This window comes from Barbus barbus, assembly GCF_936440315.1.
Source record: "Barbus barbus genome assembly, chromosome: 20".
Taxonomy (NCBI): Eukaryota; Metazoa; Chordata; class Actinopteri; order Cypriniformes; family Cyprinidae; genus Barbus; species Barbus barbus.
The window spans coordinates 10,846,568-10,871,570 of NC_136748.1; the positions used below are offsets into that span (position 1 = coordinate 10,846,568).

A 25,003-nucleotide genomic window follows, 5' to 3' on the forward strand; every position below is an offset into this window, starting at 1 on the left:
ATTTTTATTATGACAGCATTGAGATGCCGTACTTATTTTTTAGATTTTATTTGCATTTTTCAGTTTTGTTATTTCAAGTTGTGCTGAGCTATGATGAATCAGCCTGCAGGCCTAGGAGAGATGAGTGAGAGTGAGCGTCTTGGCTCATGACGCTATGATGACATACTGGATTGCAGTATGAAGGGAGAAAAAGAGAGAGAGAGAGAGAGAGAGAGAGAGAAAATCAGATGATACATCAGGTGATGCTAGTGATTGTCACCACAGAGTAAATCCACAGAGATTCCTTTCCCACTGTAATCTGTTATTACTAATAACAAGGAATTATAAGTAACAAACCAGTAAATTAACGTAAGCCTCAAAATTCAGATGATTTAAATGTTAAACAACAGCAATGTTTCAGCCAACAGTTAGGGAAAATTGTGAAATATCAGCAAATTTTAAAATTGTGATTCCCATGCCTAAGATCAAGTTCTGAAATACTATGGAAATTTCTACATGTAAGAAAAACAACAACATGTAATCAGCTCTAAAACTAAATAAAACTTTTATAAACATTTATTTTCATCTAGAAATCAGCTGGAAAGGTCATGAAAATTCACTGGTCAAAAGGTGTAAATTTAAAGAGTTTTATTTTTAAAGGTACCAACAACCAATTTCACAGATTTATTGTAGTTCAGGAGCATTTATTAGCAAAATACAGCTATTACATGACTACTTGTAACCACTTTGGGCTATAAGTTGTTATAACTGCTGTTTCATAATTATTGCATATCAAAAATTATTTTGAAATCCATTTGAATGCCCATAATTCAATTTGTGCTTATGTCTAAATTTACCAATATGATTTTGACTGACACATTTTCAAGCATTAAGCATATCAAGGGTGCTTTGAATTTAAAATACTGTTGACACGGCTATTGAGAAGTGGGATCTTGAGAGCTTTGAAGAGCTTCATTATGGATTAACAACCAAATCTAATAAAGTCAAAGTCCTAAGGAAGCCATCCAGAAGACAGCAGAAGCATCCCTCAGGCTTACTGTAATTCAGTCTTGCTCAGTCAAGAATTCTGAATTTAGGTTAAAAATGAGGTGCTGTTTTTATTTGGTATTTTCAGTTAGGGTGTTACATGTCTCAGTAGTTGTGTTCTGTTATAAATAAACAAGACTTGGAATGTCAAGATCCAGGGAGTGACTGTGCTGTTGGAAAGCATCTGTGGTGGAGAGTCTGCATGTCACATGTCTGAGGAGCTGTGATCTTGAATGTGGTTGGTAGTGTTGATTGTTGAGGAACAATCATGGCATTGTGTTTGATCGACCTGGGGAGGGATGGACTACAGACTGATGGTGATGTGCAGATGATCACCAGTTCTTCTGCAGCCAGCCAGTTACATATTCATAAACCAACAGCATGACTGCGCCTCCTATATTCAGAAAGTAAACATCACTTAAAGGGCATGGAAAATTATGATATGTTAAAGGGATAGTGCACCAATTTTTTTTTAAATTCTGTCATCATTTATTCCTCCTCATTCCAAACCTGTATGACTTTCTCACAAAATAAGATATTTTGAGGAAGAGCCAAAACAGTTACCATCGTCTTTTAGTGTATGGACAAAAAACTGAGATATTTCTCAAAATATCTTCTTTTTTGTTCCACAGAAGAAATGATAGTGGGTAAATGATGACAGAATTTTCATTTTTAGGTGAACTATCCCTTTAACATAGGAAAACTATGTACTTTATTTGTGTTACCTGGTCCAAGCCGCATTATCTTGGGAATCAGTCCTTTGTATAAAGCAAGATATCTGCAGAAAAAACACACACACAAACACACACACAAACACACACACACACACACACACACACACACACACACACACACACACACACACACACACACACACACACACACACACAGGCATCAGTTACATTTATTATAATTTAATGATTTGAATTTCATTCTTCTCTGGAATGCAAAAAGAGGAATTCTAAAAAATGTTAATGCTCCTCTGTTCCATAAAGAATGCATACTAGAGTATCATAAAAGTAGTCTATTCTACTTGTGCACTATATTCAAGGTCTTCTGAAGCCATTTGATTTGTATGCGTAATGGACTAAAATGTAAATTGCTATTCAAATGTCAACAACACCAAAATGCAATTGGTTCTCTCAAGGCATGTTTGAATATGCTTAAATTTGGGCTTTTATTCACACCGACCAACACGCATACATAACTCTCATTAAATACGGTTAAAAGAAGGTCAACCGTACTTGATGCACGAGAATGAACTTCACTGGTCCGATTGTGGAAGCTCAAACAAGTTCCCATTCCTCAAGTAAGCTCGTTCGAGCTTCTGTTTACCATATTTGATGTTCATATGGATTAGTTTTTTTTATAAACTTTCTGAAGTTTCAAAGTTTTGGTGAAATGGACTTTTAATAGAAGGACAGAAATCTAAGGTTTCATTAAAAATATATAAATTGCTGCTTTGAAGATTGCTGGTTTGGAACAATATAAGGGTGATATGAGGGTGAATAAATAACATCCCTTTAAAATTTACTTGCTTTCTCACACAAATCTATCATGTGGCTTCAGAGGACTTGGAATGTAGAGTAGTCATATCATATGGATGACTTATTAATACCTTTATGATGCATTTATGTCCTTTTTGGAGCTTGAAAGTTCAATTGTTTGTTTGGAAAAGAGCAACACTAACATGTTTTAAACATCTTTTGTGTTTCACCACAGGTTCCGAACGAAACAAGCGTGAGTAAATAACAGAATTTTATTTTTCTTTGACTGATCTATCGCTTTAAGGTAATTCATCTCTCTCTCTCTCAGGCTCGGTCTGTCTGTGATGCTGGAACAGGTATAGGGCACTAATAACTGGTTTAGTTGCGTACCTGCTCTAATGTGTTCAAGCTGATTTCTGGCAGTGGGCCTGGCGGTCTCCCTGTCCCAGCCTCTGTCCTCTGCTTGTGCTGGTGTTAATAAGGCTTGAGCCACTTCCTCTCTGCCCCGCTGTCTGATTAGACTGACCCGCTGAGCGCCGCGCGCCTCGTTAGGACCTGCTTAACGACGTCTCCCATAGGGACCACTAATTAGCCAGGACTGTGTCGTGTTAGAGGGCTGGACAGGATGGGGTACCCTCTCGGCACCCCTAAAACTAAAACAGCTTCAGTGTCTCTCTCTTTAACTCACTCACACACACACACCCTTACCTTGCCCAAGATCAGGCCTCGATTCTTTGCCTCTAATAACAAACGAGTTGCCGTTCCCTTTGTACAGAGTGAACGGGGCCAATCAAGGCCCTGAAGGGCCATAAAACTACTGATTCTCTCTCACAGCTTCCCATGAGGCCTGTCAATTCAGAGGAGAAAGAGAGAGACAGAAAGACGCTATGGGCACTATTACAGTCGCCACTAAGAAACAACAGCCCACGTCAGAATCTACATAGTGTTTACACAATGAATGTTGAAGTTGTTTTAACATGCCAGCTGATCTCACGCTTGTTGCATAAGATCTTCCTTTAAATGCCATTTTTAAGCATTAGGTCTTATTCTTATTTGACATAATATGCGCAAATATTTATCTATTATAAAACAATGTCAGTACTTTTCACATATTTACAAGCAGTGAAGGAGGCTTAATTATTATTTTTTTTAAATAACAAAAGATCATACCAAAAAAATTTACATAATTGTAGCCCCCTCATATTGTTTGCTTTATGGCAAAAAACAAAAACAACAAATAAAAAATGTATAAATAAATGAATTAAAATGAATTTAAAATTAGATATTAAAAACATGCTCCTAATAGAAGATGTTTATTTAAGTCATTGTGTATAAATTGCATTTGATTAATTTTTGTAAACTTTATTAATAGACTTGATTGTAGCCCCCTCATATTTTTACTTTATAGCTAAAAATAAATTAAAAATAAGCAAGTAAATAAGTAAATAAATAAATACATAAGTTTTATTTTAAAAATGAAAAACATGCTAATCACAGAAGATGTGTATTTAAGTCATTGTGTATGAATTCATTTTTGTATACTTTATTAATAGACTTTATTAACAGAAAAAAATTCAACCTTATATCATTCACCCATTATTAGTGCTCTACGTTTTAGGATGTGATATGCACATGGTAAAACATAACCATCCAGTTAATGGATCCCGATCAAGTACCCAGTAAAAATGTTAGGTAAAGTTTGTGTAATTCAAATAGATCTAGACACAAGAAGTGGCACAAAGTGCTCATTTTTATAATACCAGCATACAGCTCAGAACAAAAAAAAGAAAACATAATTACAATGAGATTTAGAGGGTGCTTAAATATGCAGGTTGTCAAAACTTGCCCTCTTGTCCCCTGTGGGCAGAGGACATACATAAAATGTTGTATAATTTTTCTTGTAGGTGAACCTCATGGCAGTTCTGGTTGGTTTAATGCCTCTTGTCGGGTGTAATTTTGACAACTGTAATTGTTGGGTGATGGCCTTACCCCTCCTCACGGTACACAAGAGCCATGGTCTGAAAGCAGCTGCGGTACTTGATCTCCCCTGGTACGGGCTGAGGACCCTGGATACGGCTTTTAGCGACATCGAAAGGAATATTCACGCAGGATGAGACCGTTCCTGACACCAAACCTATAGCAAACTTCCTCATGAATTCCAGTTGAGGGTCCTGGAATACAATACAGACAAGAGAGATCAATTCAACGTAAAGAGAGCGAGAGCTTTGCTATAGCATGGGAACTATTTGGAGCTTGCTTTTAACATGATTAATGATGATCAACACACATTTCCTGTATTTGAAGGGCACAAACAATTCTTTACTTTAATGTTTGCTGAAGATGTTAAAGGCAAATTCTGTAAAGTTAAAAAAACTGTGAAATGAAATCTGTAAAATAAAGTAGTCTGCAAGTCTAAAAGTTAACTTTTAGATGTAAAGTTAAAGAAATATTCTACAAGTAAAGACAGGACTTGTGGGATGATGTTGATTAATGCGAAAATTATTTTGACCTGTCGCTCATAAAAATTAAAATAAAATAAATAAATAATTATATATATATAGGTTAATAAGTGATTTTATTCACACTAAAATAATTGTTAAAATAATGTATGTCTTGCCACTACATAATTGAAACAATGAGTTAACTTCACAAATTGGCCCCATTCGCTTTCATTGTAAGTGCCTCACTGTACCTTAATTGTCTTCTTTTATTAAAAAAACAGGGACATGTCTAAATAAATTGCTGAAATAAGTGCTGTAGATTAAGCTTAACTGGACTACTCCTTTAATGATAAAACAATAGCTGTTTGATGACAGTTTTATAGTCAGAGCCATATTATTCAAAATTCTGAGATAACACTCTAGTTTGATACGAAAATGCAAATTAATGCATACAAAGACAATGTAAGCAGATAAAGAAGCTAATAAGGAGGAGAGATATGAAAATGCGGATGGAAAAAATGTGAGCGAGTGATCGAGCAAAGGAGGACTAAAGAAAGAAGTGAAAGACAAGGGGCATGGAGTCAAGGATGTAATGGCAAAGCTGGAATAAAACCTCAGATCATTTTATGGTAGCGGGGCACAGATTAGAGTTTCATGAGAAAAGCAATGCTTTATTATTGGCTGAAGTGGGTCACGTGACCAAGGGCAAACTTTGGGAGAGGATTTATAAACAGAGTTCATGCAGGCAGACTGGAGGCATATGGGGACAATTTGGGTAATTGGGCTGCGACTCGACACTGGTGTATTACTGTACAAAAAGAAGCCTGAACCAGTGCAGCTCTGACATCTAATTGGGCAGGATATTTTTTACAAATGACAGCAGCCCAGCAGCAACACGCAACATCGACAGCTAAACCTGAACATTGCATTGTAGGGGAGGAGTGTCGATGTGTAACAACAGCGCTCCGCCTTATGTATAGTTTCCACACGAAACACTCCCTTCAACGCCATTACATTTGCAGCGCGCTTTACCGCTGTTCTCAGAAAAGAGTCGTTGGTTTCATAGCGAAAGCTCCTTAAACCTCGAAGTCTACGCAGGATTTGATAACCCTGGAGTAGGATCACTGATTTCGATCCTAATCCCAAGTGAATGACTGGTTTCTATTAAAATACTGAAGGAAGTAGATGCTCCACCTAAAAAGCCAAGAGATTTTTTTGCGATAGTCAAATCAGGGATGGTGAGCTCTGCCCTTTTGCATGATTGAGTGCTGGAGGTTTCTAGCTTCTCAGGCAATGACGATCTTAGCACCAGATGAAGGGCGAATACTAATCTTCAGTAGGACTTCAACTGTAACACCGCCCCCCCTCAACAAATACCTCAGTCTGCTTCCAATTAGTTCATTTGAGTAAATCTAATGCTCCAGTTTATACATGTGGATCAGGCGTATGGTAACGTTTCCATTAAACAAAATTAACTTTTGTTTGGGAGTTGAGCCCTGCCGGATGTGTAATCTGAACCTTTGAGGATGTGATGGAGAGCAAACAGGGAAGGTATTAGTGAGGTTTATCTTAGCAGCTCCTCTCCTCCTCCTTTCTCTCCTTCTCTCTCTCTCTCTCTCTCCTGATGTGCATGACTGATCCCTCCTTTAATTTGCTAGGCGACATGTTCAGTCATCAGCCTGTAAATACGTATTTAAAAAAACTCTGGCTTTCGTATTACTTTTAGACTCGCATCTCAAATTAAAACGTTCTGAGATGAACAACATTGTACAAATCACTGTAGTTTTTGACCTATGAAAGTGGTTTATTCATGTGATTTGGACCTTTATGTATCATAACTAACTATTATGTGCATGTAATAAAGGAAAATGTTTTTCTTTTACATTTACAATTCATAAAAAAAAATCAACATTTCTGTTTAGACGGTCTCATATCTTTTCAATATAGATCATGTAACCCTATGGTAAAATTTATCTTTTTTTAAAAGGTGACCCTAAATGAGAAAAAGTCACAAAATTTCAAGAAGAAATTAGTAGTATAACCAATTTTCAATCAGTTGAACTGAATACAGCAGGAGGGTTAATTCAGCTAAGAGGACATGCCATGATGTATTGATCTTCTATTGGTCACATGACTTTTGAACTTTGGAATACAGCGAAATTCAAAATGTCTTCAGATAAGATTATGTTGTATTTATATGTAGAGGGCAACCTGTATCCAAACAGGACTTTTGAATGTTGTGTGTACAGCATGGTTCCAGTAAATATTTAAGGAAAACCTAATTTCCCTTATTTCCATCCATATTTCTTCTAATAGTAAGATATGATTTATACAGACCTGCATTTATCTTTTACATGTAAAAAGCTAATTTCATAGTATGAAACAAAGTATGCATCAAAGTCAAAAATCTGTTGTTGTGAGAAAACCTGCAGATGGCATTTTCTTTTGAAGGTATTTTAAAAATATTTATTCTCATTGTTTTTTGTCCAGACAGTTCAAGTCAGCTGTTTTGGACCCCATTGACTGTCAGTGTATGGACAAAAACAATCAAAATATTCTTTTGAGACGCACAGAACAAAGAACGCCACACGTTTGGGACGACATGAGGGCGAGTAAATGAATGAACTTTCATTTTTGAGTGAACTATCCCAAAATCTGACACTTTGTTTACCTGACTGGCAGGTATGGCATCTTTAACGTTGAAGTAGAAACCAAAGTAGATCATGTTGAAAATGCCGTGCCGTCCTAGGGTTGAGGTCAGGCCCTTATTAAGCCCACGGAGACCGAAGCCGTCTGTGTTTATAATCGTTCTGGCCTGTGCAAATGTAGACAGTTGCTGCATGGAGAAAAAAAAGAGAGCAACAACATTAGGGCCCTCAAAACGAATGACTAAGACGTTTGTGACAAGACAAAGGCAAAAACAATACCAAGACGACAATTAACAGCTGTAGTCTCTTACCACTTTGAATGAATCCCTGTTGGCCTGTAGGCTCACTTTCACTACTTCAAATGGATTTACAACCAGAGCCTCGGTTAACCCTGACCCCAGGCCAGCCACAGAGAGAGCCTAGCATATTGAAGCAGGCAGAATTACATTACAAGAGAACATGACGCCACATGACAAACGAGAAAGACACATACACTATAAAGAAAGTCGCTTTGTGTTTAATTCAGAACAGACTATATTTTTTAATGACCAGTCAACACTTAAGGTATGTCACACAAATCCCATAACACAAAGGAACATGCTACTGTGACACTTAGCCTTTTAGAAACGTGTTTGTCCAGACGCAGCGCTTGACTTTAACCCACAAATGAATGAATGAAACTGCCACCGTCAATCATTCTCAGAGGTTAGAAAGGAAACGCAGACAGGAATCAAAGATAAATGAACTGGCTCAGACAAAATGACTGGGACAAAGATAAATTACTTCATATGTTGCAATAACAGCTCAACTCAACTGTATAACAGAGAAAAAGTTCTCATATTTTCATAATAGCTGAAAAGAGAAGCATTGTCCCTAGTTCAGCAAATTAACAGCAGTGTTCATGTTAGCATAGCTTTTGTTAGTCTTAGTTTTTGTCTTTTGATGAAAAATGTCATTTCAGTTTAGTTAATGCTTTGCCATGCCATATTAATTTGTTATGCATTTTACACTGACTACAATGTCTGACTGCAGTGTTCGACTGTATCAGGCACAAATTACGTAAAATGTTCAGTTTAAATATGTATCAAAAATTTTCAGCGCTTTCAGGTTGAATATAACAAAGTTTATTTTTAAATATTGAAAAAATAATACAACCCCCCCCATAAAAAACAATAAAATATTGTGAATATTATTTCTATTCTATTTTTTTTCTTAATTTTAATACATTTTAAAATGTCATTTATTCCTGATGATAATCTTATAATGAATATCATACCTTATTATTATAAAATATTGCTGCTTAATATTTGTATGGAAACTTTGATAAACATGTTTCCAGGATTCTTTGATGAATAGAAAGCTCAAAAGAAGAACATTTATTTGAAATTAAAAAGAATTATACTTGAATAGTTATTGTTGCTGATATTGATTACACAAACACATTTTATTTTATTAAATATTTTACATTTTATATATACACACAACTAAATAATTTTTTCTTCTCATTGTCAGTAAATTGGAAATATATTGTTTTCTTGTCCTTCATTTCAGAATGTTTAGTACAATCACCTAATCATCATCATAATGCATCTTTATCTCGTTATCAACAATAATAATAAAAAAAGACATTAAATCAACATACATTTCCGTCAGTAATTTTGAGGAAGATTAACCCCGCTAAACAGACTAATAAAATATGTGGTAAGGTTTTATTCTTATGATTAGTGGCTCTCCACTCGACCTGTATGTCTGCAGGCTTCAGGCTTACTTGAAGAGTGACAAAGGAGATCTTTGAGTCTGTTTGCATAAGGTGAGCTGGGGATAGTCCACACCCACACCCTCGATTAATACGAAATTGTGTGTGTGATGATTACACTCGCACATTTTGTCTTTTTGTGAGTGTGTATGCGTAGCCATGTGTACAAGCTTGTGCATACACTGCAAGACACTGTGAGAGCCTCATTACTCATTTTCTGTCTAAAAACCGGACATCTCCTTGACCGTGTTTACAGAGCCAGCCATCCGCTCTTTCATTTTTTATTTGTCATATTACTGCATGTCTTCATCAATCATTCTGAGAGGTTTCAGCTGTGGGGCGGAGCCACAGCTCAATCGCTCTGTTGAATTCACTTACTGCCTTGCAGACGATCTCACTCACACACTCCGTACATCAATCTTCCCAGCGCCCGTGGGCTCTGTGTGGATTGACATCTCTAGCTAGAGTGGGCGGAGACAGGTGTGATTGATAAGGCAGGTGAATGTTTTGCCTCTTCTTGGCTGTTCGACGAAGCCATGGATTCGAGAGCCGCCGCCGGGCTCAGCCATCAAGACTGCTGCGACATTGATAGACTGCTGTCAAAGTAATGGGCTATCTTTCACATGCCTCGCTGAGCAGTATTCATCTCGATTACACTTGGCTCCCGCTGCCAGCACGCCATGTAATGAGGAGAGTGCTTCGCTTTACTGTGAATGTGATTGTGTGTATAGTATCAATGACCGTGTGTGTGTGCATATATCTCGCTTGTATCGGATGACTTACCATGGCGGGTGATAAAGGAGTAAAGCCCAACAGTTTCTTGTACTGCTCAAAGGTAAAAAACTGCAAAGAAGATCAGGACAACCTGTTAGGAAGTGTTTTCAGACGCAACATGCATTCATATACATGCACGCAGACAAGATGAATGCTCACACCCTAAGCAAACAGTAGTGAATGAGAACACTCAAGCTGTCAACATGACACTGAGCAAATGCAAAAACACATAGGCAACTACCTCTATGTTTAATTCTTTATATCAGTAAAGATTTGCTCAGCTTGACAGATATTAGATAATAAAACATCCAGTAAGACTGATGGAGGCCAGGGCCTGTAGAATAAACCAAGCCTGTTTAGTAGGTTTAAATCAACAGATTTGGAGCTTCATGGATTCATGGACCAATGTTAAATGAATAGAAAATTATTTAGTCGTTTACTCAACCGCATGTCATTACAAATCCGCATGATTTATCCATGCTGAACAAAAGGAATTCTGAAAAATATCTACTATTTCAACATAAAGTGAGTGAGGACTGGGGCGCATCAAGCTCCAAAATACTTCATAATACACCATAATCCAAAATATGCCATAAAACATGTGCACTATATTCCAAGTCTTCCTAAATTATACAATAGTTTTGTGTGATGACAGACCAGAATTTAAATTGTTATTACCAGAAAATCTAGCAAACACTCTGGCTCTTTTTCATCACTTTAAGAAAACGTGGTAACACTTTAGAATAGGGAACACTTATTCACTATGACGTTTCCCTAAATAAATTCTTAATTTGCTCTTTATTAATAGTTAGTAAGGTAGTTGTTAAATTTAGGTGTTGGGTTGGATTAGGGATGTAGAATAAGGTCATGTAGAATAAGGCATTAACATGTGCTTAATTACTATTAATAAATGGCTAATATTCTAGTAATATGCATGCTAATAAGCAACTAGTTAAGAGACCCTAAAATAAAGTGTTACCGAATAGGTATTGCTACTCTAAGAAAATAAATTGCACTTTTTAAGGCTAAAAAAAGATTTAAAAAAATATCCCTTTAAGGGAGCGTGGCCTGAGAAGACTTGAAGTCACACGAGTAAAGCATGGATTAATTTTATGATGCTTTTGTGTCCTTTTGAAACTTAGAAGCTCCAGGCCCCATTCACTGGATGAAAGTGACGAGTATATTATTCAAAATGTGTTTCTAGCAGGAAAGAAAGTCAAATGAGTTGAATGACATGCGAATGATTACATGATGACAGAATTATCATGTGAATTCAGGTGAACAAATCCTTTATGGCAAACTGTTAAAGCATGTCAAGTCTACCAATCCAAAGCTTTCCAATAATGGGACGAAACCCCTTCCAGATGTTTTTTAGATTGGAAAAGGGAGGCATTAATGTACTTGCTCTCCTTTCAGACACCCATTTGGAGGTGCCCATAACCAACGGCCTAAAGCCACAGCGAGTGCTCATCTAAACTCAAGAGTGTATATATGTACTGTTTATACATGATCCTAAAGTGAGGCCGGTAGCAATCTTTGGCCATGTAGGTTAATATTGGGAGTTCTCAACAGCAAACACATGTGGCATGACGACAAACATAGAGAGGGGATGAGTGTTTTTGATCCTCCTGGCTAGAGCCGGTATGTTGAGGACATACGTATGTGGTCTGTGTGTATGTTTACACTCGGAAGGCCAGGTTGCAAAGATCAGAGTGTGTATGGTTTAAGTGATGAGTCTAAGCTCAGAGTCAAATGTGGTTCCTGTTACCTTCACTGCTCTCTTTGGGGTCTCGGCCAAAATGGGGGGAAGGATTCCCTTGTAGAAGCCGTACACTCTGTTGAGGAAAAGACATCACTCATTGGGTTTGATGTCTATTTGGCCAATTATGTATACAGTAACGGAACCAAAGATTTGTTTGCATCTCATAGAAAATTTGATTCAATACAGAATAACAGTTGAACATGGTAAACATCAAGCTAGGCCCTATGGGCGATTTGCACCAATACGTACTGTAGCTGATGTGCTAACCCTCTTAACATTTGATTTTAGCATCATTGCAAAAATTTCTTGAAACTGTGACACCCAAGAAAACCCTAACATCCTAATTACATTTTCTCAATTTTTACACACACTGTTGTGTTGACTGCATTCATCAAGCTTAATGACATGGTTACTGAAGTAAGTAAATAAAAATATTGATACATAAAAAAATAAGGGTTAAAATACATTTAGACATTTTGGTAGCAGGTTTGCAAAAACTGATCACCTTATATAAAAGGAACAGAAAATAAGACAAAGCTAAATAACATTTTATATGACCTGAGTTTGAGGATACATTTTCTGAAGATTAAGCATACTTTCACTATCACTGTTGGCAAAAAGCTGATCAAGCAGCCTGTGAAATGTTGGAGTGGTGCATATGTTTAAATATGGCATGGGAAAATAATTACTGCATTAATCAATGGAGCAATATGGAAGCATAATAGAAGACAAAGGGACAGATTTTTTTTTTTTAAATATTCAAAATGAATGAACAAATGAATGAATGAATGAATACAATTTCCCCAGTCCATCAAATAAATGCAATCATTTTAGAAATGTAATCTTAAAATCTGAATCTAAAACCTTTAAATCTGAGTTTAAAATATATATATTACAGATGGCCCGATACTGAATTTCTCTTTGGCCTTCCGAAAGTAGATGCATTTAGGAATCTTTAAGATTATTTACAACAGAACAGCACAACCCAGATGTTATCACAACACATTTTATGGACGACCATTTCGTGATCCTAGGAGAGGAGGTAATTCTGACTTTGCTATGACAATCTGGTACTTCTGAATCAGCAACTGTATGTTTTGTTATTAGTTTAAGCATTTGCTATTGACTGTTCAAATGCGGAGTTTTGCGCATCGTGTGTGTGTGTGTGAGTGTTCGCGTGTTTGAGAGAGGGATACACGGTCACTTCACAACCGTGGCTTGTTTGCAAATACATACGAGCTTCATTACTATGTCTGTCACGTGACTCTGTTCCCCTATCGGGCTTGAACTGATGGTAAAACTAAGAACATTATTAACTGTCTTTAGATTTATCTTTAAAGCTAAAGCTCGCGATTATGGTAAGGGGCGTTACATTTCTGACGAGAGCTTGTGGTGTTCGTCCAATCACAATGCACTGGGTCAGCTGGCCAATCAAAGCAGGCTGTGCTTGTCGGAAGGAGGGACTTTGTAGAAAACGAAGCGTTTGACAGAGGCGGGGCATAAAGGACCTACAATAACATACAGTATTTGAAAAATAATGTTTTTTAACATTAAAGCATGTCAACATATTCTGTTACACAAAATAATGATCTTTAAAAAAGCACCATATGACCCCTTTAAGAAAAAAAAAAAATTCTAACCAGTGCTGTAAACAATACAGGAAACCCTATAATTTGGTACATTACTATAATATTAAAGGTTCAAATTAACAGCAGAGCCATTATATTCAACTGCTATTTATTTTCAGATATCATAATTACACTCAAACAAAAACAGAAATATACAACTCAGTTGCATATAACATTGTCTTCATAAATACCTTTTACCTCTCTTTTTTATAGATAACTAATGAACTGTGAACATTGGATAACTTTCCTGAGGTAAATGCAGCATTAAGTGAAATATTGTTCACAAGCTGTTTTATTGCCGTCTTTCTGCAAGAGACATTTTGGCACATTTTGGTGAGCTATACTGTATATTTTAACATCTGATGTCCATTCATGTTTATTTTGCACTATAACTTAAATTGGAAAATTAGTTTCTTAGAAGTAAGAAAGCACAAAGCTCTTTGTGATTATTAGATGGGAGGCATGCTACAAATAATGTTTGGTATAGAGAAAAAGCATGGATTTGGATCCTAGATTGAACTACAGGTGATTCATAGGATCAAATAGAGTCTGCTTTAATGCCGCTATTTTTAACTATTTTTAACAGGCACTGATCGTCAGCTGATTTTGAACAATCAAAGTGAAAAAATTTTCTTTTATCAGCCGATACCGATTATTGGCCAATACATTGGTGCATCTCTAATATGTATAGCTTGATGCAGCTGAATTATTAGGAGAATCTTGATTGAATTTGCGCAATGTGTCAAACTGGCTTAAGTAAATGACCTTAAGTCTGTTACACAGAAGATGTGACAAATATTTGCAACTATTACACATCTTGACTCATGGTGCTTCACATAAAAATGCTGAATCCTACTCTGACGTGTGTATACTATGGAAATCCACCCCCCTTACAATACACTGAGCTCAACTACGGTTGTAATGCACTACTGTTTCCAGGGTACTGTTTCCAAACCAGAACAGGTTAAACTGGTCTAAACACACAAACAAGCACTTATAAATGAAACACAAAAGCCCTCAACCAAAGAAAATACATTTTTAGTGTTTCAATGACTAAAAATATTAAGACAGCCAAATCATCTCTTGGCATTAGTGTCAAAACGGGTGAGACTCTTCAGCTTCTGCTATATAATTAACAATGAGTTCTTAAGAACTGTCACAGTATTGCATCAAAGAAAACAGCTTTAAGGGATAGGCTACTTATCAAATAATAGAGTTAGAAGTGCAAATAGACATAGACGGTAACCCTTGACAGGTCTCTGTATCATAAGCAAATGAACACAAACAGTCTTTGTCTTACAACAGCAGTATCGCTAATATCTTTTCTCATTTGAATATACTTAGAAAGCTGAAATGTGTTTGAATTAATCTTGATATCACCATAAACTTATATCTAGGCTACTTGCATAACTTTCGTGATACAAGTTTAACGTTGTAACGGCACAAATTGTATCTCAAACTGTAAATGATCCAAATGTGTTGGCTATGCTGTATCTTAACAGAAAGGTTTTTTTTTTTTTGTGTAAAAACTAAATTTTTTGTCAAATAACTTTGATTTTAAATATCATACAGGATCTCATGGACATTCACAGCCTGATTAAGCAAACGGCAACTAAAATAAGTGTACGCATTTTGAGATTCCAGTCCGATCAATGCTTCAGCACGTTCTCGCCACCCCTAAACGCAGACATGTGCACTTTGAGAAGCAGACATTGTTTGGAGAGCACATGTACTTTTTCTGAAGCTGAAACCTGACTCTGTTATGCTTTCTCTCAATCTGAAAGTCAGGACAAGCCTGAGCAAGGGAAACACCTGAGCTTTTCTTCTCGCTCCTCATTCTCTCATACAAAAACTCAGTAGTATGGAAAAGAGCTAACATTTACCTAGAATTGTGTGTGTAGTTTCGGTATTGTAGTAATATGTCAAAAAGAAAAGGTCTGTCATTGGATTTATTGTGGGGTGATACAATTGGTTAGTAGGGATGACAATAAATATTGATGCTTGAAATCATCAGGTCATTTGACCTCTTTTTTAAAGATGTATTAGCTAAAGACTTGCAATCAAAGAAATCAAAAGACGATTTCATTCTTTGAAGTGCACATAATATCCATTTTAAGAATTAAAGTTAAGAATGAGGATTATACCATTTTGTTTAGAATTGAAAGTAGTTTATCTAGAAATGTAAAACAACAAAACAAAACAATGAGTAAATAGATGCATTCATTAGTATTTATGCCTACAAATTTGATCATCCTCTAAAACGTTCTATGAAATATCTGAAAGGTTTACAGTGTATTAATTTAAATTGATCAAAATTAAACTGCTATCAATAGCAATGTTTTGGCAATACAATACAGTTAAGTTTGCTAACATTAATAACAGATATCATAGACTAACAATGAACAATATTTTCACAGCATTTATTAATAGGTTATTGTTAATTTCCACATATACAGATATATTTTTTACCTTTCAAGAAAAATTAAAGTATAAATATACATAAACGTATAAACCAATTAGTATAATGTGAGCGGACACTGTTAATTTATACACAAATTATAATTTCTACACTACTTTGTCAAAAGTTTGGGGTCAGTAAGATTTTTTGTTGTTGCTGCTGATTTGCTTGAAAGAAATTAATAATTTTTTTTAGTAAGGATGCGTTAAATTGATCAAATATGATAGTAAAGACATTTAGAATACAACAAAAGATTGTATATTTCAAATAAAATAGTATTAAATAATAAATAGTTCTGTAAATACATAAACTATATTAAAACAGAAAACCATTGCTCCATTGATTCAATACATCCAGCTTTGGTGAGCGTGAGAGACTTCTTTCAATTATAACAATATTAAAAATATCTCACGGACTCCAAACTTTTAAACGGTAGTGTAGATGAATAAATGCAGTAAAAATTGTTGTTCTTTGTTCTGATACCTAATGGATTAATTAATTATAAAACCTTAATGCAAAATTTATTCAAAATATTTGAATGTTTTTATATTACTTTCTGATAATAAAAATGCATTAAATTGCCATTACAAAAAGTATCACAAGTCAATTTATTGTTTTTGAATGCAAGAACATTGTTTTGTCTGTTCTTGGAAAGCTCAGTGAGAAAGGTTCTTGTATATTCCACACAAAAGAAATGTCATTAGGGAAAGTAAATGACAGGGTCTTCATTTTTTGGGTGAACTACTAATAACCAAAGCTTCAGATCATGGTAACATCCATGTATGCGTATAAGAGGGTTGATGCATCCCGGGAGTGGACGGGTAAGAATGAAACAGATTTCTCATGTATTGATATTGAACACACGTGTGTGGACAGGGTGGACAGAGTAGCGTGACAGCTGCATGTGCACTTCTGTCGTTGTATTGTGAAAACATGCCCGAGGTGTCAACAGAGATGTCTTCGGCTGATTTAGTTGGGGTGTAAATATTATCGTTTCTGCGAACAGAGATGAGGCGATTAGCGAGCGAATTTGCCCACGCCGTGACCGCCATTCTAAAACCTCTGACCCATGGCTAATTACTACCACACATCTCATCGGATGACAAACAATCTCGATTTCACCAGCATCACGATGTGTCAGATGTCACAAACTTCACTTGTCAGGTGAAACAGCAACAGAGAGGTAGTGTGTCGAACGAAAGTGTCTGGCAGAGTGGGACCGACATGTCTGGTGAAACGGAAGCCCCCCTCCCGTCGCATGCAAACACCGGCCGCGTGTTTCCCGGGTGTGGTCAGTCTAAGAAACATCAGGTGGTGAGATAAAGCTCCAATTTGTTACACACGCTCTTAGGACCCCATTTGACTACGCCTGGTTTGACTATGCCTGAATGCCAATTTGACTCTAAATGTAAGCACGCAGTTGGCCCTCATAAGCAAATGCTCACACATTTAGGTACGTGTGGGTCCAGCTGCTAGAGTTTGTATAGATGTGATTTGTCTTTGATTTGCATCAAACCCCATTTCTCCCATTCAACTCATAGCCACATTCTTCAACATAACAAAAGCAGAGGAAGGAAATGATACATTAACCAAATTGGATAATGAGGCAAAATGTTTGATCCCTGTTATGGGGCCGACCATCAATGAATCACTGGGCTGACGGGGAAACGTATATAGAATATTTACATTTCAGTCTTTGTCTGCTGTAAGTAAGCGTACAGTGATGATCTTACGTGGTGGACCGGGTGACTTTGAGCTCTTCCTGTCCTATCCCTTGTCAACAACCTGAATGCTTGATCTGCAAATATTGTCATTTGCCTCTCGAGTCTTTAACCTTGACACTGGTTTGGGGCAGCACAACGGCTCCAGGCTCATAAATCAAGGAGTGGGGAGATGAGAAGCAGGGACGTTTCTTGAGATTTGGCTTGAAATCAAACATGACAGGCAGAGTAAAACAACACCAATTCATCAGCTAATTGCCTCTAGTGATTAATGCAGAAAAGTAGCTCAGAAACAGATCTGATCATTTGAAATTGAAATTGGATAAATGAAATGTAATGTTTATTTATATAATCATTTATGGTAACACTTTAAGGACCAATTCTCACTATTAACAATTTGCTTATTAGCATGCCTATTAGCTGTTTATTAGCACATATAAAGCAATTATTAATGACTTATTCTGCATGATCATATTTTAGATCCCTTAGTCCTACCCCATACCTAAGCTTAACAACTACCTTACTAACTAGTAATAAGCAGCAAATAAGGAGTTTGTTCTAGTTAATAGTGAATATGTGTTCCCTATTCAGCATATTAGAATAATTTCTGAAGGATCATGTGACACTGAAGACTGGAGTAATGATGCTGATAATTCAGCTTTGACATCACACGATTGATTGGTTGATTGATTGGTTGATTGATTGATTGATTGATTGGCTGATAGATAGATAGATAGATAGATAGATAGATAGATAGATAGATAGATAGATAGATAGATAGATAGATAGATAGATAGATAGATAGATAGATAGATAGATAGATAGATAGATAGATAGATAGATAGATCAAATGCAGCTTGGTTTCGAATAATACATTTCAAACTTTTGAAAGTATTTTGGAGCTTAAAGTACCAACAAAAACTTCTATAAATCACCAGCTAAGACACATACTGTTAAATAATTATGCACAATCAAGCTATTTATATATGTGATCTAAAACTATTAGTACTTTCTTTCTATGATGATTCACACATGCTACATCATGACGCAAGTGAATGCTCTTAACATTTCAAACAGACTCGGAGCCAATTCACAGATGGATCTCCAGCTCTGAACTAATTGGTGTGTGGAAGCCGAAGGGCTCGGGTTTCTACCGCACAGAGGGGAGGACCGAAGCAAAATATGGACCGAGAGCAAAAGTGCAATGCTGGCCCATACAGCAAGAGCATGTTTATTTTCAATAATAATTTCACAACACTAACTCCCACCACCATTTGTGTAAATTAAAACTAAGTGGTTCAGCCTGGGGCTGATCATGCTACTGGCTACTGTGTGGTGATTCTAGCCACAGCACAAACAGTCAGAGGGTGATAATTGGTTTAGAAGAAAGAAGAGGCGTAATCTGCAGGGGAGGCCTGTGGGATGCAGTCGATGACAGCTCCGTGGAGAGAGAAAGTACGATGGATCTCACAACGGATCTCGCAAAACCACTGCGTCAGCATCACCTGGGGCCACACGCGCACATATATTCTCACACATTGCTGCGGATCAGCTTTAGATCCACTGTAAAGCTGTCATCTTGCCATAAACAGAGCTTTCTTTCAAGTCTGCACACTGTCTGGGATCTGACACGTGCCTCATGTTGTGTGGGGGAGGGAGGGGAGAAAAAACTGAAAGGAGAGCAAATCATTTGGGGAGGGAAAATAAAAAAGGAGGAGGGAGACAGAAACAGATAAATCTCTGCCTCAAGCACACTACGTCATGTGTGATTTCCTATTAACAGAGGCAGTTAACATGACACATGTTGAGCATGCCACTGCCAGTGCTTAATATAAACCTATGACTTCACTTGCTTGTCTGAGATTGACACACTGCATATTCCAGAGCAGGTGGGCTTAATGTTTGTGATTTTTGTACACCAGGTTTACTACTTTTCCAAAGCTCAAAACATTCCCTGTCACCAGGTGTATGTTCTTACCATGCATGCAGCAGACATGTGTGCCTAGTTTACACTGAACACATGAAAACAGCAGATGGGAAGTACTAAAAGAAAACATTACAAGTCAGAAGTGTCATTCACACTTCCAACTGAAAAAGTAATAATAACTGAAAAAATTTAAATTAAGTTACAAATTAAAGTAAAGATGTATTTCCAAATGAAAATTAATATTGATGAAGGTCAATATTGGAAACCTAAACAAAAACTGTACCACTAGACAATTCCATATTATATTATATAAACTACAAAGTGTTTATTTTTTATTTTGGTGTCTGTTACATCTTGGTAGATTACATATATTTTTAAATTATAAATGAAATTACTGAGAAATTTTGATGGCATGGCAATACAATACAGTATGATGGATGGATGGATTGATTGATTGACAAATGGATAAATGAATGGACAACGGACAGACAGACATTTATAACTTACCCCTCAGTGCGAAATATAGTTCTGAAACAGTCTCCAAGACCTTTATAGCTATTTGGGTCAGCCTTCCCTCTCTGGATTTGAAATCTGAAAAATGAAATGATGCCAACTGGTCACCACAAGACTTGATTACACAAAATATGAATTTACAAACCTTCAGAAATATTAAACTAATATTAAAAATATTAAACTAACTTTTCCAACCAGGTCTATTCCATTGATTTTAATCACTCACAAAATATTTACCATGCTAACATACAGTACTAATCAAAATACTGCTGTAATAGAATAATAAACTAATGAAATAAACACACACACACACACACACACACACACATTATGAAAAGAGCATTTAAAAAAAAAATAGAACAACAAATAAAGACATGATCTTACAGACCTTTTAACAAATGTATTCCATGCATGTAATGGCTACATTTCACATTTGGGAAAAAAGCCAAATAACAAGAAAAACAGTGATTGAGAATTCATAAATTCTGGAAAACATCACTGCTGTACATACATTATGTTCAACATTCTTTCACTTAGATGAGTGAGAGATCATAGAGCATGACCACCATATGCTATCAATTATCTGTGTGCAAGAAATGTGGGACACTGGCTAATCTGTCGACACAAGTTTTAGACGTCTGTCAAAACCCAAACCGCTCTTCTCTCCCGCCTTCTGTTCTTTCTGAGGCAGCGTTTCTCGGTCCCTTTAGCACAGTGGAGAAGTCAAACATTTACTTAACCCATCCTTACCAATTAGCTTCGCTACTCCTAGAGCCACAGACCTTGTAGCTGCTAACTTTGTCGCTAACATGCTAGTAACCCGCAGGTAACAGTTCTGCAGTTCCGTGTAAATTTTTAATACGATACAAATGGTCAAGAGATGTTTTTGTAGCAACAAGCATGCTAGTAACGCCCTAATAAAGAGCAAACTGAACCGTGTAAATGTTTAACGTGGTACCAGCGCAGAGTGCGAGTTTGGGGAAAGGGATTTACTGCTTCACCCCCCCCCCCCCACCACCACCACCAAGGGTTCATGTGATATAGCTGTTTTAGCATGAAGAAATGGACAAAGCAACTGTAAGACCTTTGGTACTTTGACACCACACACTATGATTTGTTTATAGGTTGACATGCCAGGACAATTTACAGGAGTTTAGGCTGGGTATCTTTTTGGGCACACAGAGACGAAAAATAAACCAACCTTTGGCCTCCAAGCGTGAATAGATGAACTCTGGGTGGAAAACACAGAATGAGAAAGATTCTCCTCATATGGCTTTGACATCCATGTCAAGAGGTCAGCAGTAAGTCATCCAGGCGGGTGCCTGATGGGGCCGTAAAAGTGGCCTGGTTCCATCGGATGAGAGGGTTTTCCAAGGTGAGCAGCCTTACATATTTGCAACAGATTAACATCTTAGAGGGGTGTCCCCAACATCCAATTTTGTAGATTCCCAAATAGCTTGTAACTTGTGACTAAGAACTAGAAGAAAGCATCTTAAACGAACATCCAACACCATATTAAAGAGAAAGAAGAAAAGAGGGACTCTGAAACAGCAGGCAGTCAAGTGAGGGGGGGGGGGGGGGGGGGGGGGGGGGGGGGGTGTAGGGATGGGGGCATGCAAAAGGATGGGGCTCCGAACCAAAAGATTTAAGACCAGTGGAGCTTGTAAACAAATTTAAATCTATCCTTATTAAAGGCACATGAGAGCAAGGTCAAGGATCGAAGATGGTCTTGTCCCACCAATGCCAGAGTTTCCATTTCTGTAGTACACTGGGATGGCCCAACCCGCTGTGGCCCAGAGGTGGCAGGGCCACGGTCCGCTTTCAGCTGCCTGACTCCACTGCTGACCTTGGGGTCACCTCATTTCCTCATGCCCCTTGCCTACCCTGTCATAAAAGCCTTGGACCAAACGTCACAGCCTAGGGAGTGGAAGATAATGGGGAAGATTTGCCAGCAGAAGATGCCTCAGGACTTTCAAAAAGCATCACCAGGCTTCCCTCGCTTACCGAAAGAAGTTCAGAATAGAACTTTGTTTTTACATGAGTCCTCTAGCCAGAAGATCAGGAGTGAAACCTTTAGACAGATTTGGAGACAGATATTTACTCTTGAGAAGAGTTGAGGGCTGACTCGGTTGGCCTTGGAGCCAAGCTCCCAGTTGTAAAGTCAACAAACAGAGGAACTGTGAAAAGCCCAAAGGCTTTGTTAAAAGATCCAGCTCTCAAAATCCCTCTCAAAGTAAACCCAGGAAGAAAAGATATACTTACAGGTGATGATATCTGTGAGTTCATCAAAATCCTCCAACGACCTTCTGTACTCTGTTTTTATAGGACCAGAGCGTCATCCTGGATAGCCAGGTGAGGGTGAAGGTAAGGCCAACATGGAGCTTCTACGGGTGAAATGAGCACTGGGGGTATATATAACCCCACCATCTCCACCTGACCCCAAACTCCCTGTAAAATGGCGAACTCGAGTGCTCTGACAGGAAAGAAAATGAGAATAAAGAGAAGGAGAACACCTACTCTATGTAGTTTTATAGACAGAAGTGAAGTGTTTCAGGTCCAGGCCGAGTGCTAGGGCCTCGTCCCCTTTCAGACCCTGTATGTAATGGGCCAGCACCAGGTCCGACAGGGGGGGCTGTGCCACTGGAAAACGGGCTGGATGGGTTGAGGCCTAATAATGATGGTGTTAAAAAAAGCCCTGTGGGAAGGGCGGGAGGTTACTGGGTTGATCAAAAGGCTTGAGTTTGATGGGTTTGCCTTTAAAGGGGCAGGCTAAACTTTTAAAAAGGTCTCTTAAATTTGCCTTGTTAAATAAAGGGTATTCCCCCAAAGATTGGAGCGTGGAGTGGGAACTGCATTATTTCATTTATGACTATAATATCAACCCTGTGATAAACAAGGTCCCATGAGTGAAAAACCATCCTGCAAATGCGGCATTTATAACCTTTGTATGACTTCCTTTTTCCTTCTTATAACTGAAACTGTGTGACTGTAGCTGTGACAGGAATTTTTTTTAAACAGTTGGCATTTGATACTGGCCATCTATGTTTCCAGTCTGGTACAATGATAACCAAATATTGTGTGGTATAAGTAAGGCAAAAAATTGCTGGAAAATTATTATAAATTTAATTGTAAATTTTTGGCAATATATTGGCTTCAATCATTTATGGTAGTAAAACAAATATCACTATGGCTGATCACTTTATAAACTGAATTATTCACCAATGTTTTTGGTCATGGCATTTTTTTTATTTAAATTATTCAGTCTTTAAATCTTATTCATGTTAATATACTTTCCATCTGCTGCCTCTGAACCAACGACACTTTCATCAAGAGCTGAAATGAAAGTAATATTAGAAAAAGCGAAACAAGCACGTGAGCAAGGTTTCTTTTACACACAATCAGCGGTGCGTAAGAGAATCCAGAAGGCAGCATTAAAAGGAAATCTATTTTTTACAGCCAGACAGTTAATTTTAATGAGCAGGATCATAAAGATGGCAGACGTCCATTGCAATGGTACATGAGGTTAAACCTCTCTAACCTAAATGCTCCAATATGGAAGAGGACCAATTGACTCTCTGTGATCACGCTACTCATGAATATCAATTAATGCTCTGTGACTACATTAATCGGACTGTACACAAGCAAAATACCATTGATACTTGAGTAGCGGGGTGAATATAAATGTAAAACCAATGAAACGCAATGCTTTTGGAAAACCACAGGGAAATTTCTCTCTTAAAACTGCCTTGATTCACTGCAGACATACATAGCTGCTTTCCTCTGTTCTTTTGGCTTTTCATGCTAATACAGCTGGGCCAGTGGCTGGAGGTGGCCTATAAAGATGAGCCTTTGGAGGGAAGGAGATAAAGCAGAAGAGAAGATGAAGATGGGGCAAAGGGGAAGTGATAAAGTCATGGTGCTTGTGACACCGCATGCTTCTAGGTCTCGGTCTGGGTTAGGAAAGCTTGGGTTTCAGTGGCACCACAGGCCAACTTGACCCACTGTGACTGGGGTAATGAAGCTGCCCAAGAGGGGGAGTGGGACAAGGAATGACGTCCTCAAGATGACCAGTTTGACATCCCTCAAAATGCTCTTTCTGATTTATACCTCAGGTTTCCAAACTCTGGCTGACTTTTTGTGAAAACGTTGTGTCTCATTTTGATAAGACATTCCAAACAAAAATGACTAAGCAAAGGGTTATCGGCACACTGCTTGGCCCATTGGTTTCATGGATGTTTATTGCATTCTAAATCAGGTAGGGCAGAATGGGTTTATAAAGCTGGACTATTTCTAACCTCTTTAAAATGTAACGCATGTGACAGTATGCTGAAATAACTGTGAAAAATGAAAACTTAAAACAGCATACAGTATAATGCAACAGCTAAGCATGCTAATTAAAGCACAACTACTTAAAATATGAACACTTTTTTTAAACACTTTAGGGTTTTAGTTAATATATTGGCACGAAAAAGACCATTTATTAATCTATTAATTAATTATTATTACTATTATTATTCAAATTTCCTGTTAAAATCTCATTGGTTTTTTCCTCTTCCTAAGTGTTTTTAGGGTTGAAGTAAACACCATGGCAGAAAATGACCAGTATCTTTTTTCTTCCGATTTTCTTAAAGCTTTCTTTTGTGTTCCAAAGATGAAAAAAAGTAATACAGGTTTAGACAACATGATAAATTAATGAAAGAATCTTCAGTTTCGAATTAACTATCCTTTTAATTTAGGCTATATCTTAAGAAAACAACTACTCGATGTTAATTAATATTTTAACTAATTTATACAACTTGAAATTGTCTGAATGTGTTTTTTTTTTTTGTCGAAGTTACATTAACGCAATATTAATGCATATA

At 37.2% G+C, this 25,003-nt stretch overlaps 1 protein-coding gene across 1 annotated transcript in view; it reads right to left on the bottom strand.

Moving 5' to 3' along the window:
• Positions 1-611: 611 nt before the first annotated feature.
• Positions 612-25,003, bottom strand: part of LOC306886235 (mitochondrial 2-oxodicarboxylate carrier-like) — a 102,863-nt gene continuing 78,471 nt past the window's right edge. Inside the window, exons 4-11 of the mRNA XM_079443185.1 lie at positions 20,136-20,219; positions 11,901-11,967; positions 10,142-10,201; positions 7,914-8,021; positions 7,626-7,790; positions 4,503-4,684; positions 1,752-1,804; positions 612-1,420 (exon numbers count right to left, since the gene is read on the bottom strand). Coding sequence (XP_079299311.1) covers positions 1,359-1,420; positions 1,752-1,804; positions 4,503-4,684; positions 7,626-7,790; positions 7,914-8,021; positions 10,142-10,201; positions 11,901-11,967; positions 20,136-20,219 — 781 coding nt within the window. The 3' untranslated portion in view covers positions 612-1,358. The remainder of the gene's footprint in view (positions 1,421-1,751; positions 1,805-4,502; positions 4,685-7,625; positions 7,791-7,913; positions 8,022-10,141; positions 10,202-11,900; positions 11,968-20,135; positions 20,220-25,003) is intronic.